The sequence below is a fragment of the Drosophila virilis genome, chromosome X (genome assembly GCF_030788295.1).
Source record: "Drosophila virilis strain 15010-1051.87 chromosome X, Dvir_AGI_RSII-ME, whole genome shotgun sequence".
Taxonomy (NCBI): domain Eukaryota; kingdom Metazoa; phylum Arthropoda; class Insecta; order Diptera; family Drosophilidae; genus Drosophila; species Drosophila virilis.
Window position 1 is genome coordinate 18,088,363 of NC_091543.1, and position 18,291 is coordinate 18,106,653.

General features: G+C 35.8%; 2 protein-coding genes across 7 annotated transcripts in view; one reads left to right on the forward strand and one right to left on the reverse strand.

The window, feature by feature from the left end:
• Positions 1–1,318: 1,318 nt before the first annotated feature.
• LOC138911782 (uncharacterized) lies at positions 1,319–2,347 on the reverse strand. Its single transcript, XM_070211236.1, has 2 exons — positions 2,271–2,347; positions 1,319–2,201 (listed from the first exon to the last, which is right to left on the reverse strand). Exons 1-2 carry the CDS (start codon positions 2,274–2,276, stop codon positions 1,575–1,577), a joined length of 633 nt encoding a protein of 210 aa, XP_070067337.1. The 5' UTR covers positions 2,277–2,347; the 3' UTR covers positions 1,319–1,574.
• A 9,583-nt stretch (positions 2,348–11,930) lies between these two features.
• The window catches only part of nAChRalpha7 (nicotinic Acetylcholine Receptor alpha7), a 140,972-nt gene continuing 134,611 nt past the window's right edge, over positions 11,931–18,291 (forward strand). The window contains exons 1-3 of one of the 6 annotated variants that reach the window (XM_070211282.1): positions 11,931–12,195; positions 12,411–12,469; positions 12,687–12,916. The gene's annotated coding sequence lies outside the window, so the exon portion shown is untranslated. Of the gene's footprint in view, positions 12,470–12,676; positions 12,917–18,291 lie in introns of those variants that run through there. The other 5 variants (XM_070211279.1, XM_070211280.1, XM_070211283.1 and 2 more) reach the window with 5 other exon arrangements.

The following is an 18,291-nucleotide window of genomic DNA, read 5'->3' on the forward strand; positions in this document are numbered from 1 at the left end:
AGCAGCTAGAGACATCAACTGTAGCTTGTAGGTTCACTTAAACTATGCGCACATAAAGAACCCATTGTTTTCGCCTTTCTCTGAGATTCTCATAAATTTAATTAACGCCAACTTACTCTCAGATAGTTCTTTGGATTCTGTGTACTTATTATTTGTAAAACTTATGCTTTCTTAAACTATTGGCATATGAAGATTATGTTACTTGCGCATTTCTAAACGATTCTTATATACTCATTGTGGGCTATCCGACTCTCAGGTTGTTCTTACCCTTCTGCGTATTTATGTTGTTCATGTTGTTTTTGCCTTTCTTTGCGATTCTCATAAGCCCAATTAACGCTGACTGTCCCCCACATAGACTTCTTAACCGTATATAAATATCATGTTGTTTTGCCTTTCTTTGCGATTCTTATTTATTCAATTAAGCCCGACTGGCCTTTAGGTTGTTCTTATTTAATATTTGTATCGCTTAAGTTTTTTTTTGTGGCCTTTCTTTGCATTTCTCATATATTCAATTAAGGCTAACTCCTAGGTTGTTTTAGAGTTCAATGTAATTAATTCTCAGTCTCTGATAAGCTGTCACACTCTCTCTCTTATTCTCTTCTCTTTCAATCACACCGTTTAAATGGCTCTCTGCCTCTACTGAATACCACACTCCTAGGCTGATTTAAAGTATATAAAAACGCATTGAGGGTAGCTGCTCGTCGGTTACCTTCGACTATGGCACTCTTGAGTTTTTTGTCCATGTTTTTGAATAAATTGATATAGCTGTAATCAACACTGACATTAATTTAAGAGTGGTACATATAAAATCTTACAAATGCGAAAAAAGCCAATTAAAGTTACTTAATATCCATAAAACTAATGAAAGAAAGGGCAACGACAGAAACAACAATTGTCTCGGTCTATGATAGTTGTGGCTATACATAAATTATCTTGGTCCATTTGTGGGTTATGCGACGACGCCTTTCACTGCATGGCAAACTTGTAATGGGTCTTATTTAAGCACCCGACCTACATCATTGTTTTGTATATCATTATCATTTGTACAGCTAGATATATGTCTGTTTAATTTGGATTAAGAAATTTCTTCGCGCACATATTGATCGTAGCATTGTTTTGATCTTTCCACACAACATGAGAAGCTAATGATTGAATTGATGCTTGACTAATGATAGATCACAGTATTGCCATGCACAATTATTCCTATGACCATAATTAGGAGAGCTGCATTGAAAATTGGGCACAAGACCCTGAACTTTTTGGTATATATGTACCTATGGCCCGGGGACACCCGCTGGGCAGCACGCAAAGAAAATGATTTTGTTAAACAAAATTTTTTTTTAATATTTTTTATTTTTGGTTTCCAACATAGTTGAACACGTTTTGTACAATTTATAAACTATTTAACACGAAAAAAAAAAGATGTCTTAAAGATATAGTAACAACATCTACAAGGCTAATGCCGTTGCTCAACTCGGACAACAGAAACAAATGAGTCGAGTGCCTGGCATATCACATGGCGGTGTATGGGAAGATGGGAGTCTGTGTTGAGCCATTGTTGGGCATTGGTCCGCTTAGTCCCAGCCGCTGCCACCGCCGGCAGACCAGCCAGCGCCGCCGCCACCGCCGGCAGACCAGCCAGCGCCGCCAGCGCCGCCGCCGTAGCCGCCTTCGCTGATGACGCTGACGACTTTCACGTCCTCGACGTGGTGGCCATGGTCAGCGGCAAAGTGTCCACCATGGCCGTGGTCAATGGCGCCGCCTTCCTCGTGAATTACTTTGACAATTTTCACATCGCCGCCGTGACTGTGACCGTGTCCGTGATCGTGACCGTGATCGTGACCGTGACTGAAACCAGCATCTTGGATGACCTTAATGACCTTGACTTCGGCGCCATGTCCGCCGTGTCCGTGTCCATGATCGAAGCCACCGTGACCATGTCCATGTGCCTCCTCATGAATCACTTTGACAATCTTGACCTCACCGCCGCCGCCGTGTCCATGTCCATGATCGAAGCCGCCGCCGCCGCCGCCATGTCCATGACCTTCCTCGTGGATCACCTTGACAATGGTGGGTGCACCGCCAGAGTGGCCACCGCCACCGCCGGAGTAGCCACCGCCAGAGTAGCCACCGCCGGAGTATCCACCACCGATGAAGCCAGCCTGGGCGAGGCTTACGCAGACAATCAGGCAAACAAACACCTGGACAAATGTCAAAGTTCCTTCATGGTTAAGAGGCTCCGTTTCGGTTTATTTTTGTCCAAATCTTACCTTCATTTTGTTGTCGGTTCTGCTTGGGTTTAGCTTTAGCTCTTGTTAGACGAAGTTAAGCCTGGAAGCTTAATCAGTTACTAATATTGATGCTATGCTCGCTGGCCGCTATTTATACGCCATCCAGACCCAAGCAGCCAAGAAAAGCGCTATCCAAAGAGAAATGATGCCAAGCAGCCACAACAACAAAAACACGTTAACGTAAACAACAACGCCAACGCCAACGTCAGCGGCGCTGCAGTGAACCCAAAAACAAGTTCACGATCTCAAAAAGCCGAGCTATAAATTATTAATGTCTGCATTAATGCGTATAGGTCAGAAATTATAATCCTAGCCACTTGCTATCGAAATTTGTAACATTTATAATCTGCATACACACACGCACACACACATATATATCATATACTAGCAACTGCTGGCATATATGTAAGTATGTTTATATATGCGCATATTCCACATTCGAGCTTTGCTCGGGCGATGACACACCTCCCTCTTAGTGAAATCCCAATTTATTTATTTATGGCTAGCTATCAGATGGTGCATATATGCATGTTAAGAACAAAGGGTTGAAAATTTGTATATATCGTCATATATATATGATTAAATATTGTTCAATTTGTTGACTACTTAATAATAATGTTCATATATGGATTCAACAGGCAGCATTTAATCTGAAGCCGCGTCACAACCCCAACATCAAATTTAAACTCTTTGAAAAGTGTTATTTATCTTTCCAAGAATGTACAGAATTCACAGCCAGGTTTATTCCAACCCAATTTCAATGCTCGTCAACAGAGAAATGTTATTTTTGGTTCAGCATTTTGTCAAAATATTTGGTTCAAAACCAACCCAAAGAATTGTTTTTTTTTTTTTTTTAAATAAAACCAATATTGTTAATAAGAGAGTTAACAACCTAAAGAACTCTGATTACTTCGTTTTGGGCTTTTTATTTTGGCTTGGTTAATAAAACGGTCTCTTACAAATATATGTAATGGTAAAATATTGTTAATCAAAATTCGCCGAGCCATCAGACTATATAGATGCCCACTGGCTATAAATATTATTTTGGATGTTTCGTAGCTCTTGTTGTACGGAATTGAGAAATTTGTGTTTTAATTTAAAGCGTTATATAATATACGGATTTGCACATGCTTTATTTTTGCTTTAGTTTTCTTTTCAATATGCATTTAATTGTTGAAATTAAACAACAGAGCAGTCACATTGCGTAGATAACAAACAACTGAATTGTTTGTTGTTACAGAAAAATAAGTTTGAAAAAAAAAAAAACAAATCTTGAGAAGTTCCGGATATGCCGAACATCTTTAAAGATTACTGTGTGATATTTTACGAATTAATAAAATTTGTAAAAAAATGTCTGTATGTCATCTATACAAAATTGCTTCTCGTTTCTTTAAATATTCATAGAAAAATATCTTAATTAAGGCACTTATGTACAAATATAATAGCACGTGCGATTCTAGATGACACATAGATCTCAAATATATATATATTTATGCTATGTTCAAAATATCAAATTCATTTGTTGCCTTCATTTTAAATATACTTGAAATTCAAATTTAAACGTATAAAACGTAAATTTTTGTGTCTTCAGATAAAAACAAGTAAGAGGTTCTAGTCGGGAGCCCCCGATAAGAAATACTCTGAACCCTCTTATTCCAATACCAAATGCAGTTCGCGCTATGCGCTCGTTTTAAGTAATAAAGATAAATTTTAAAAAAAGTTTCTTTGGCAGGGTACGAACTCTCAACTGACCGCATTACTCGCTGGCGACTCTACTCAAAAGCCACACCAAAAATTGAGTACTATTGAGAATAAAATGAATTAAAATAACAGAAAACAATCGCAATTGTAATGCTGTTGATAGAATTCGATTTTGGGTTTTTCTTAACCGATGTCAATGAAATTTTCTACAGTATATCGTTTTGTACCATACAATTTTTGTGTATTTTTAAAAAGTCAATTGCATTAAAATTGTGGCTTAAATTTGTGGACAATGTAAGTTGAGTTACTAACTTGATTTATAGCCTTGCGGTGGTAGCGGGGAGGTGACGAGAGGTATAAAATGAAGGATTCTTGATATATATATAATATTCTAAAAGCAACATATCATGTTTGGTGAGTCTAGTTCTTATTATTTACTTTGCTTGTAAACGGAGTAAGTAATCGATTATCCGAAACAAACTTTAGGACGGACAGACAGACGGACATAGTTAGATCGACTCGGCTATTGATGCTGATCAAGAATATATATACATTATGGGGCCGGAGATGCTTTTATCTGCCTGTTATATACATTTGCACAATTTCATAATAGCATTTTAACCCATTTTCAATGGGTTCAGGGTATGAAAATAATAATTATTAGTTAACGATATCTATGCAACTGTTCTCTCGGTAGACAAGATTTAGGTGGGCTTAAATCGCAGGCTTATATATGGATTATGTATTATTTTAACCGCAGACGTTTATACTGAATATAATATAAAATATCCAAACTCCTTAAAATCGTTCGTGAAAAAAAAATATATATAGAAAAAAATATAAATAATTAAAATTTGTTTATTTCAAAGAAGGTATATTTATCTAAAATTGTTTCATAAAAATAAAATATACCTATATAAATGTATTAATATTTACATATAAATAAATATATATTTAAATGTTTATATAAATATAAAATGTTTATAATTTATCTGCCGCTTACGGGGTATCAGTAAGTCGAGCACTTGACTCACATATTTATTTTGCAAATGACATAGTTTCTTTTATACATATTGTTTTCTAGCATACTTTCACATGACTTAACATTTTTTCGTTTTATTTCTTTTGTGACATTTTGAAAACTTTCGGGCAACAGAAATTCAGGCATAATATAAATATTATTTATATACGAATTAACTTAAAATATATGAGACTATGTGATGAAACAGAATTTAAATATTTATAAAATGAAAGAAATGGCAGAGTAAAAACAAACACAAAGAAATATTTAAATCGCCGGAAGGTCAAAAAATAGTTACAATGCGATTCAGATTAAATTTGAAAATGTTTGAAATTTCCACATTTAAACATATGCGATAACCAAATGTGAGTTGCGCGCATTACGACGTGGCTGGAATGCATATTCATGTTCGAAAGTCCAGCTGTCAGACAGCCCAGCGTGCCCCGAAGTCGTCTAATGTCGTAATATTTGTCGCACTTAATCCCACGGCTCTTAATTTGCCTCCAATCAGCGCCGCAATTTATCACGCCGCGCGCCCGCTTGCTTCGCCAGCCGATAAGCCCGTATGCGACACCATGCCACAAGCTCAGATCAACAGTCATTGTATTGTGGTCGCCGGCAGTCAACCATATCCAAAGCCATTAACTTCTGTCTTCAGTGCCAGCAACGACAAGTGGCTGCGGATCAGATGATCTGCCCAGTCATTGCCAAGAGCTGTGCAAAAAATATATATGTATAGATATGTTGAGCCAGCGGTGAACCAGTTTAATATTCGCACAACTTACAGCTTGTAAAAATGATCTACCTGATGGTATGACACTAGCAGATACCCTTTGCATGGGTAGAAAGATATTATGTTTACTATGGGGACACATTTGATAGCAGGGGAAGAGTTGGTTTTTGGTAGATTATATATTCAACAAGACGCTCTAGACGGGTATGCCCGACTAGGAGATACCCTAAACCTTCTTCTACCAACACCAATTGCTGCTCGAGCTTGGGGAGTTAAGGGTAAGCTATAAAATGAAAGATGATTGATATGTTTTTTATTATTTTTTATTAGGACAACCTATGTACAAGTCTCTAGCTCGTATAGCTAGAACGAATCGGTTAATGATGCTAATCAGGAATATATATAGTTTATGGGTTAGGAGATGCTTCTCTCTGCCAGTGACATTCATTTGCACAAAAACTAGCTTATAGTTTACCAGGCACTTTATCTGCCTCTTAAGTGTCTGGCAATTAAAAAGAATTGCAGTGCTGCCACGCGTTGCAATTGAAACAACATCTGGCAGCACCGGAAAAGATGAATTGAGAGCGCGAGAAATAAAACGAAACTAAGCTGCTTAGCGGCAGCAAAGCAGACAAGCTGATTATAGGGTATGTGACAGCTGGGCTGCGTTGGTTGATTGGTTAATTCCCATTTGAATCTTTAATGTGCTAAATTGGCAAACCACATTAAACAATTTAATTATGCAAATTTCCGTCGGGCATTTAAAGTCAAAGCGCATTTAACAAAAGGGCCAAAGTGAAAGAAATAAATGCAAATACGAAAAACATGGTCAAAAAAAAGGCCAAAAGCCGATTTAGATTTCGAATTATTTATGTATAAACATATGTGTGCATCTGCCTAATTAACAAACACGCCTAAATGCAATGTTGTGTGTGTCGCTTTTGTTGTTGTTGCATTTGTTGCTCTTTCAGCTAATAAATAATTCGGTTTTTATTGTTGCTCGTGAAAACATTTTGCAACTTTCTCGCTGTTTGAATCTTTGGCCTCTTTCATTGAAATTTGACATTTGCTTTAACGAATACACTCGTAATGCACTCAACATTATTTAAACCTTTAGTCACACAATTAAGCTATGAAAATGTTCGTCTAGTCATGCAAGCTTTTCCCTTTAATGTATGCAAACATATTCAAAATTGGAAAAAAAAACAGATATACCTATGTATCTATTTGAATATTCGTTGAAGGCCCTTTTGATTCATGGTGTAAATGAAGCTACTCGTTTTTATTATGTTAAGCTATTCGAAATTATTCACTTAAGTAATTATTATATTGGCCAACGCATATTTAATATATTCGTCTTTTTATCTATTAACAAACGCCCGTTTTTTTAAATGAAGGCCCTTAACTCGTATTCCCGCCGAGCAGACAATCAATCAATCAAATACTCTATCTGATTTTTCAATCTGTGAATTATATATAAAGCTAGCTGGTGTTTCCGGGTCCAAGTTCTTTGCTTTGAAAATTTTGAAACCTTGAAGCTTTAAAATATATTTTGGTTCATTCAAAGTTTGAATTGCATTTTTTATCCAAAAAGGGTGGACTTCGTGAAAAGTGTAAAACGCGGAAAAAAATTGTCAATATTTCATCAAATTTCCAAAGTTGCAAATAAATGAAATATCCAAAACTGCTGGATAACGTAGAAACTAGTTTTTATGCGGAGCTTTGAAAGTATATTTTGGCCAGATCGGGAGAAACTTAAATTTTTGCAATTAAAACCTTTGACAACCTTTTGCCGTGAGACATTTATGAAATAGATTTGTTTTTTAAAGATCTTTGCGAACTAGCGTAAATTCAAAACATCCAAACTTTTACACGCATCTATTATCGAAGAGGGCGGATAGAATGTCAAAATTCCTACAGATATTTGAAAATGATTTTGAATCTAATCTAATGATAAACAACAAAATTAAACGATCTTTCCATAATTGCTGGTAGAATTTCCTCATAGGTAGAATTTCCTCCAATATAAAAGGTTACTGCTTTTTAGTTCATAGAGTTTGGGCTGTGTGTTGATCACCAATCAGTCAGTCAGTCAGCTAGTCAGTCAATCAGTCAGTCACTCAATCAGTTAGTCAGTCAGTTCACCTGTCAGTCAGTTAGCCAGTCAATCTGACAGTCCATCAATCAGTTCGTTAGTCAGTCACTGCATCAGTCAGTCAGTCAATCAATCAATAAGTCACTCAATCGGCTTGTCAGTTTGTCAGTTAATCAGTCAGTCACTCATTCAGTCAGTTCGTCAGTCAGTTAGTTCACCTGTCAGTCAGTTAGCCAGTCAATCAGACTGGCCATCAGGCAATTAATCACTCACTCAGTCAGTCAATGAATCAGTCAGTCGCTCAGTCAGTTATTCAGTCAGGACAAATAGTTTTATATGTAGAGATATGTATGTTTGTATGTATACATATATGTGTATTTGATTGACTGCATGTATGTATAGACAGATGTGCATAACACGCTTGCATTCATTTGCGCTGCAAATTTGAAAATAACTTATTTATTTAATGTTGCCCTTCTCTGCGATTCTCATTAATTCAAGTGAAGGTCTTCATGCTCTGCTAGTAAGTGAAGTGTTACATTAAAAAGTGTGTTGGCAATCTTAAAAACCTTATTTGAGTGGGCGTGTGTGTGTGTTGGCAAATTGGTATGTGCGCATATATAAATATGTGTATGTGCATGTGTGTGTGCATATATATATATATATATATATATATATATATATATATATATATATTTGTGTATGTATATATGTATATATGTTTATATGTATATGTTTATATGTTTATATGTTTATATGTTTATATGTTTATATGTTTATATGTTTATATGTTTATATGTTATATGTTTATATGTTTATATGTTATATGTTATATGTTTATATGTTTATATGTTTATATGTTTATATGTTTATATGTTTATGTTTATATGTTTATATGTTTATATGTTTATATGTTTATATGTTTTATGTTTATATGTTTATATGTTTATATGTTTATATGTTTATATGTTTTATTTTTATATTTATATATTTATATTTTTATATGTTTATATGTTTATATGTTTATATGTTTATATGTTTATATGTTTATATGTTTATATGTTTATATGTTTATATGTTTATATGTTTATATGTTTATATGTTTATATGTTTATATGTTTATATGTTTATATGTTTATATGTTTATATGTTTATATGTTTATATGTTTATATGTTTATATGTTTATATGTTTATATGTATGTATGTATATATGTGTATATGTACATATGTATATATATACTATATGTATGCATGTATATATACACATATATATATACAATCATACGTATGTATGTATTTGCATCTATGCTCTTTTTTATCAAACGAAGAAGAAATATTCTTCGCTGTAAATAAAAACAAGGTAGCTTTTCCACTCCTATTATAATTATTCTATTATTTTGCTTATTCCTCCTTTAATTATTTCAGGGTTAATTATATTTGTATTTCGGCGTCCCTCCTACCGGCAATTAAATAAGTCTACGTCTTCATGTGATTCTTTAGGTGAGTTCATATTCACTTTTGAATTTGTGTATGTATGCAGTTATATAAATTAAAATATATATATATGACAAGAGTGGACTTGCTTATTTTTTTTTAATAATATATATGGACTTCAAGGTTGAAAGAAGTTGTGGTTTAATTTATTTAAAATACAGGGTGTTATCTAGCCAAGCATTTGCGTTCCAGTTGTGACTTGCAAAGTCGTCAAGTGGACAGAAAACTGTGTCAAAGGAATTGGAACACTTTTGATTCCATCTATTGGAAATGATTTGGGGTTAAGGCACGCCAAAAGCTTCTGCCAATGGGGTCAATAAACTAAAGCACATACAGCTGTGGATTCGCACAGCTTAAAGCTATGCAGACTTTTTGTACTGGTGGTTGTAACTTGGCTTAAGCCAAGCCTAGAACCTATTTTATGCCTTTTCCGGCTGAGCTTTTTGGGACAACATTTTTATGGCAGCATTTAGAAAGGCATAACTTTTTATGGCTGACTCAATGGTTGTAAACTGAACTAGCGGAAAATACGTTCCACATTTAACGAAACCTGACGAAAAGAAAGCAAATGTTAAGTGTTTACATGCAGCATGCTGCTAACTAACATAATGCTGCTTTAGTATGGACACGAACCAGTTATTTAAGTGAAGTAAGGCCGTAACATTTTTTTTTTTTATTTTTTAGATTTAATTTCTTTATTTTAAGTTTTAAGGAAGTAAAAAATATACATTTTGCTGAAGTTGGTTTCAATTTCGTAGGGTTCTCTGAATAGTTCTGAGCACTTTACGTTTCTTGTAATCTGATAACTCCTTTGAGGCTAGTTTTTAAGTTTCTACGCCTTTTTCTTTTGTTTGGCTCCCACACCAACAATATAAAAGTCCTGCCAGCGATTCAGCTTGTCACGTTTCGTAGTGGCAGTGGCCATTGTCAATGGATTTGCTTTGGCTTCCCGGGTTCTCTAAATATCGCTTAATTGCTCATTAAGTTAATTAAAAAAGGGAACAAATCGCGCTGCAGTTGCTGGCACTCAATGCCCAGATGCTCTGTTAAAGGTTTAATGGGGAGAGATCAAAGTAACGAGCATAAAATTTCAATCTTTATCAGATTATCATCAGAAGTGAGTCTTGCTTTATTAGCAAGAAAAATGAGCATGCTGTTATGTGAATATTGAAAAAATAAAAGAAAAAAGTAAACTTAATCTGTCGCGGGCTTTTATGTGTCATGAGTTCGCCAACTACATATATACAAAATTGTTCTCTTTCAAACAGGGTATTAGCCGTCTTTAATGAGCTCCGCGCACGTTCACGTTTCGCGAAAAGCCATCGATAACAAACCAGCTCCCAGCCACCCAATCAGGCCTTGTCCAGCTCCACGTCGCGAGCAGTTCAATTAGGAGCTGCCAACTGTTAAGCATTTAATTATGGAAAGAAAGTTTTGAAAACATATTTTTAATTTTTCTTTGCCAGTGCCAACACTACTGTTGCGCCAGTGTTGCAAAATGTTCACAAAAAGCCTGATATTTGAAATTAAGTTAGTTTTTATTAGCAAAGTAATGAAGTGGCGAATTTGAATAAAAATTAGTACGTTTTTAATGATAATGTTAAATGCGTTAAGCTGTCTGGGCTTTGGAATTTAACAGAATAATAATAATATTTCTAATTACAAATTATTTATTTACATATTTTATTTTGAAAAACCCTCATATAAAGAATTTAACAGAGCTATAATTCAAATTTTAGTTAAAAATTACTATTTTTTTTTAAAAGTCTCATTTAATAAAATTAAATGAAAATGGAGTAAGCATAAAAATGCAGAGTTTTTCCTGTGAAAAAAGAAAACTCTCTTATAAAATTATTTGATTACAATGAAAAAAAAATCAAAATCTTAATAGTCATTAATTATTCCAAACTATTGCTTATAAGAATAGACAAAATGAAGATGAGAACGGCGTGGCATATAAATGAAGTCCAGCTCTTATATATTTAAGCTTGACGTAAGCCTAACCCTATTTAAGCATTGATCATAGTCTAGAGCATTTAGAGTATATAGAGGCCACGTGTGCCTCTATTAAAGAGTAAGATCATATAGATTATGCATATAGTACACGCTTTTAGAAAAGTTTTCTCTTGTCTGAAACTTTTTGGAAAGTGGCATGCATTATGCATTGGATGTGCAATGGAAAGCCGCAATATTTGCTGCACACAATCCAGGGTATAGCCAAGTTTATCTGGTATTGAAGCCGCCAGACTAGGCCAGCTACCCATTGAGCCGCTGGAGCTGCACGTGGCAGCCGCAGCATGAAATGAAACAACTATTGGCAGAGAAGGAACGGAAAGAAAGCGTTGGAGCGATAGCAGCGATGTCGACGCCGACGCCGTCGTCGACAGCGACGTAAGCTATGCGTTTTATTTGTTTACATTTCGTAACATTCCGGCTGCTGTTAGCTAACAGTGCGCGTAACAGCTGTTAGGCGAGCCGAAGCATGCGTCTGTTATTGTTCGTGCAAAGGACTCTGCGGCATGTGGTGGGCAGAGCAGAAAGCAGGAAGCAGGGGGCAACTCGAACTCGGAGCTCGGCTGGCTGCTGCACGTGGCTGCTGCTGCTGGATGCTGATGCTGCTGCTCAGTTAGAAATTCAGTTTCAGTCGAAGCAGTGCAGCCAACGAGTCGCTACTCATCTGTCCCATTTGTTGTCCGTGGTCGCTGTGTGGTCGCTGTTGCCGTTGCTGTTGACGTTCTGCCGTGGCTGCCACGTTGCGACGTGTGCTCGTGTGTTGCCGCCGCTCAGTCGAGGTCGTGGTCTCGCATGAAGCGGTCGACAAGTCGCATCAATTCAGCTATTTGAATCGCAGCCAGTTAAGTCAGCGTAGTTTGTGCCACGTGCGGTTGCCGTTGCCGTTGTCCATAGTCCGTTTCACAGCCGGAATCGGAGAGGCGAGCTCCTTGGGCGCTGCGTCGCGTTAACATCAATTTTAGCGGCCAAAAAGATCTGGCCAATCCACCAAAATTTCCTTTTGTGCATACTATTATTTATTTTTTTTTTGCGTGAATTATTGTACCGTTAATTGCAGTTAGTGAAGCGGGCCAAGCAAGCGAATTTCCCTGCCGATAGAACAGCCTGGGCAAACATTCTGGTGAGGATTGTAGCTAATTTGTAAACATTTTTCCGTGTTTTCTTCTTATTTAGTGTTTTTTTGTGTGTGTGTGTGTGTGTGTTTGGCTGTGTTTGTGTGTGCGGTTTCAGCTGTGACATTTTGTTGAGTTGCTTTTATGATTGCATTAATTTTCGATTAACTTCGTTCGTTTTTTTTTTTTATTCGCACTGTCGGCACTTCGACAAGCACTTCAAAGGCATTTTCCATAGATCGAATTAATTGAAACTGAAATGCGTTTCGGCTTACCCCCGGTCAGCCTCTAATGACTTTCGAAAGTATTTAAAACGGCAGCCCGAAACCAGCTCGCAGCTCGCTTAATTTCTTTTGGCCAAAAACTTTGCCAAGTGCCAAAGCAAAAAAAAGCAAAAAGAAACAATAACAAAATTAAATTACAAATTACAGCTCAACTGAAGCTCTGTCTAAATGGTGAGTATTTTAATCTCGAGGCTTTGGATCTTCAATTACACGATTAGGCCAAATTAGCTCCAAATGCTGCGCCTGACAATAAAGTTCAGATTCCAAATTGATATATGCATATACATATATAATATATAGGTATATACAAGAACAAGAATGTAGGAATAATACGAAGCAACTTCCTTGTATATATATTTTATAAAGTGCATTTATTTAATAGTGCATATCATAATTATAACAATAATAAAACGTACCTTTTTTTATTGGGCAAACTTGCAAATGCGAAGTTCAACATTTGAATATTATAAAATAATTATGGCTTGATAATAAAATCAATTAATTTTTTGCTGTCATTCGCAATTTCAATTCTTTAATTATGGCTATTTTGTTTTTTTTGCTGTTTTTAAATGTAAATTAACTTAATTGTTGCCACAAAATAAGTTATGAAATAAAATTAAAGAGCAGCTTATTATTATTATTTTTTTTTTAATTTATATTTAATTTTTTTTATATATATATATATATACAATTATATATATTTGAACTTTACATTTTTGTTACAATAAAAATAACCTTGTTTAAAGTCTACTTTATTTGGATTATTTTGTATTTATTTTATATTTTATTTATAACAAAATAACTTCAATTAAAGTCTAGTTTTCGTTTTTAAATTTTATTTTTATTTTTTTATTATTGATTGACAGAACGAACGAGTGTTTATTCGTGTTTTAGGTAGAAATATTAAAATTAAAAAAGCTAAGAGCTCAGAATAAAAAAAAAGTCCTGTAACAGTAACAACGCGTTGGGCCTATTTTATTTGGCCATCCGGCCAGCTCTGCCGCTCTTGAAATGCTTTCAAAAATATGCACATATTCCTTAATTATCAATGGGAATATAAATTAAATTAAATTATCATGGCACTACAATTCGTCCCATTTGTTTATATATTTTTTTCTCAATTTTTTGTGAAGCAACTCAAAAAATGTCTATTTTTATACCTAGAACCCATTAAAAATGGGTATAAGGGTATATTGTATTTGTTCAAAATCCAAATGTATGTAACAGGCAAAAGGAAGCATCTCCGACCCCATAAAGTATATATATTCTTGATCAGCATCAATAGCCGAGTCGATCTAGCCATGTCCGTCTGTCCGTTCGTCCGCCTGTCCGTCTGTCCGTATGTTTGAATGCAAGGATCTCAGAACCTCCTAGTGCCTGCGCAGATCGAGTTTGTTTCTAATATCGATAACTTACTCCGTTATTAAGTAATCGATAAAAATCGATATCGATATCCTGTTTTTTGGGCAATTTTGGTAAATAATAAGAGCTAGAGTCACCAAAGTTGACATATAGCTTGTAAAATGGTATATATATGTGCATTTGATGTTGGAAGAAGAGGTTTCAGGGTATCCTCTAGTCGGGAGCTCCCGACTAGAACTTCTTACTTGTTTACTCAAATATTTCTGATTAAAACATGATTCTTGAAATTTAATGAAAGTTTATTAAGTATATTAAATATGTATTTATTAAGTAGATATATTTAACTAGCTGGTATTACCCGGTCTTGCCCGCATTTATCATCCTCGAAGGGCGCATTTGAAAATGATTTTAAAGCCGAACGGGTGGTAAACAATAAATAACATGGAACCGCTTACTGACAATTTACCACAGTCGCAAATGTTAATTCTAAAATCGATGAAACAGATATTCATTATGTTCTTTTGAAGAGCTTTGAATATAAGTTTGAGGCCAATCGGACAAAAGCTGCCCACAAAAAATATTTGATTCGCATTTTCCACCGAGGAAGCTTTGATTTTGCGTCTCAATTGATTTGTCGTATATATATCCTATATTATATATTTTTCCATACATGCAGGTGGAATTTCTCGAATATATATTAATATATATATATATATATATTTTATGATACAAATTTCGTAGAGTTTTCATAGGCAAAAGGCAGAAATTAATTGAATTGCTCTGGAAAGTATGCAAAATCCTCGTTAGTGCGACTTTTGGTATAATTGCAACTGGGAACATCTTTCATATTAAGTATTCTGCAGGCAAGCTTATACTTTAAGACATATATATATACCACATATATGCTTTATATATATTTTTTAATGATTAAGCAAATTGAGATGAAAATGTTTTATGCTCGTAATTTCATACGCTGAACGCTTTTTAATTGCATTTATTCGGTCGTTTCTCTTTCTCGCCAGTTGTCTCTATCTCCCTTCCACTCTCTCGCTGTTGCTGTGGAGACAGGTGTACACGAAAATTCATGTCAACACATTTTCATTAACGCTTCAATTTCATATGATACAATTTTAATGGGCTCTAATTGTTGATCCAGCGGCTGAGTGCAAAGTTCCCCAACTTGAAGCCGAGAGCATGCACTCAAATATGACGGTCTGCTTCACTGTCGGACTGTCCGACACTCCCACTGTCCGACTGTCCTACTATTCCATTGACCGTCTGTCTGACAGTCCGTCTATTTTTTGCTCTTCGTCTGGGGCTAATGGATGCGATTAAGAATTTTAATTGCAGCACTGGGAAAACAAAATCCGCGTGTAGTTTCAACAGCTGAAACTTTAATTTAAATTCTGAACAATCTGCATATTTATGTACACACACACACACATATACCATTTGGCCATGTGTGCATGTATTTGTGTGTGTTGTGTGCCTTTCTGTTTTATGCCACTTGTACTTGGCTGAGCGCAGCTTTGTCTGGTATAATTAAATTCTTATTGTACATCTCAACCCGGACAGAAGTATTTCCTCATTTAATAATTTACAGCACTTGGCCCCCAGCTGAGTGCTAATTTATGTAAATTATATAAATTTCATTCCTAACTGCCTGCTAAGCTGCCAACAATTCAAGTTTAGCATGTGTCTATTGGCATTATCAATCCTGCAATTAGTTCAGTGCGTGCCACAGACATATATGTGCAGCGAATGGAGTTATGTTAGAACAGCTTGCGAATTATAGTAAAACTTTTTGATGTTTTTGTTAATGGTTTGTATGAATGTATTTATTTAATTATAATTATTGTTTATATATTCTAGTTTCGAATTAGAACAAGGTTTTTATAAGTTGGGTTGATATTTTATAATATGATATTAATATATGAAAAAAAAACAAATTATTATATAATTTTAAAAATAATATTAAAACAATATTAATTAATTTCATTTAAAATTATAAAAGGTATTTTTGTTGCAAAAGAAAATTCTACAAAAATTGAATAGTTGGGCTTTTCAGAGCAAACCTTCCCGAGTCCCCTATTAAAGTGAATAATAAAAAAAAAAAGCAATGAATTGAATTGTTGGATCAAAAATGTGGAACTGTCCAAAGTTATTTTTAATCAGTTTAAAGTCTTAATTAAATTTATGCAAAGTGAGGCTAAAAACGGGAGAAACGGTTGTCGAGGGTTCCAACTGCTGTTAAGCCTGAAATACGCCTGCCAATTAAAACAATGAAATAAATAAGGAAAATAAAGAAACAAAAAAAAAAAAATAAAATAAAATAAGAAGAAGACCAAGACGAAGACGCAGAAGAAGTAGCAATGATAACAACATATTGACAGTGCTTTGGCAGGCCAAATCACAAATGAAATTAATTTATGAAAATACGAAAAGCGGCTGCCGCATTCGCAGCGACGCTTGGGCCCGTATTCGCTAACAAGTATTTGCTTTTCTCACACACACACGAACACATCGAGACACACCACTCGGGCTGCTGCTCATCAATGTGGCAAAGACGGCAACGTGCCACAGGATCTCTCCGAGCGCGGCTGCTGGGCCAGGACCCGCATTTGTTAGTTGGCTGGTTGACTGTTTTGTTTGTCTGTTTGTCTGTCAGTTTGTAGGTTTGTCTGTCTGTGTGTTTGTTTGTTTGTTTGTTGCTGTTTCTGCTGCTGCCGCTGTGTTTGACTACTATTTACGTCATTCAGCCGCAAACACCTGCACCGCCTCTTCCTTTTCATGTATTAACCCGCTCGTCCTCAAAATGCCTGCTCCTGATGGGTTGGTTCTGCCTTTTGCCGCATCCAGCATTTTATCCACCTGCCCCCTCCCCCGCCCGCAACCCTGCCGCCCCCACTGCCCCCACATCCCTCACAGTGCGCACTAACGCCTGTACATACATAATTAAGGCGTGTTATCCTTGTTGACTTTGTTATTAATCCACTCCAGCAAATTGTTGTTGTTGCTGCTGCTCTTGTTGTTGGTATTGTTAATGTTGTTGTTGCTGCTCTGTTGCTCTTCTGCTGTTTTGTGCCACATTATTTTTTCTCGTCACTACGTTGTGCAATTCTTCTTTTCGGTGCGTGTATGAGGGATATGTGTGTAGAAAGGTTTCGAATTTTATTATGCGGAAAAAAGGTTAATAAATGGAATTTTCAAGTTGTTAAATTGTTTATTTAGGATGCTCGTTCACACCCACTCACACATACGCATACAGATATACGCATGCACTCGCTCTGTACTTGCAGCATTTCCGTTTCCTTTTTTTTTTTCAATAAAGGGTATATTTGTGGGACAAGTTCAAGGCAATGTGTGCGGGTCAATACTATATAAGGTATACGACATTTCCGCCTGCCTGTCTGCTGTGTGATGTGTAGGATATACATATGCTACAACGAGTCGTAATTGTGCTCCGTTCTAACTATGTTATGTTTAATTAATACACTTTACGAGGTATTTTCTAGTCTATCACTCTCAATACAACACACTCTTACACTTTTTATTCGATCGGCTGTGCAATTTTCATGTTTTGCTACGCATTTTCGCAGATTCGAGCCTTTTGCCTCCTTGAATGTGTGATGTGTGCGATGTGTGTGTGTGCGGCTGTGTGTGTGCGTTAAAATATTTTTTGTGTTCCGTTTACGAAGTAACGGAAGGAAGCTGCTGGCAGATTTTGACACGTTGACATTTTACGGCTATTATTATGATGCCCTTTCGAAAGACAAAGGGTACATCCAATTTGTCAACGCTTTAGCTCCAGGCCAACTCAAGAATGTATATGTGTTTATATGGATATATAATCTAGGCATAGTTGCATGCTTCAGTTTTAAGTCACATTTCACTTAAAGTATTTTTGCTGAAACTCAAAGTCAAATGCAAGTCGGATGAAACCTGCTGCGAGAGACGTTTGCAGTAGATCAAAGTCGCCAACTCAAGTGATTTGTAATATCATATTTGTGCTTAGAGCTTACTCCTGGGCTCAGCTCCAATACATTGGTTAAGAAACTCTCTATCCGCTTAGTCGCAATGTCTCGACTTCAAAGTTGGGATTTAAGGTTAGTCAATCTTCAATTTTCGCCTTTAAGTGGCGTCCATTCTAGCGTGCTTTATGTGCGCGTATGTGTCTGAGTGTG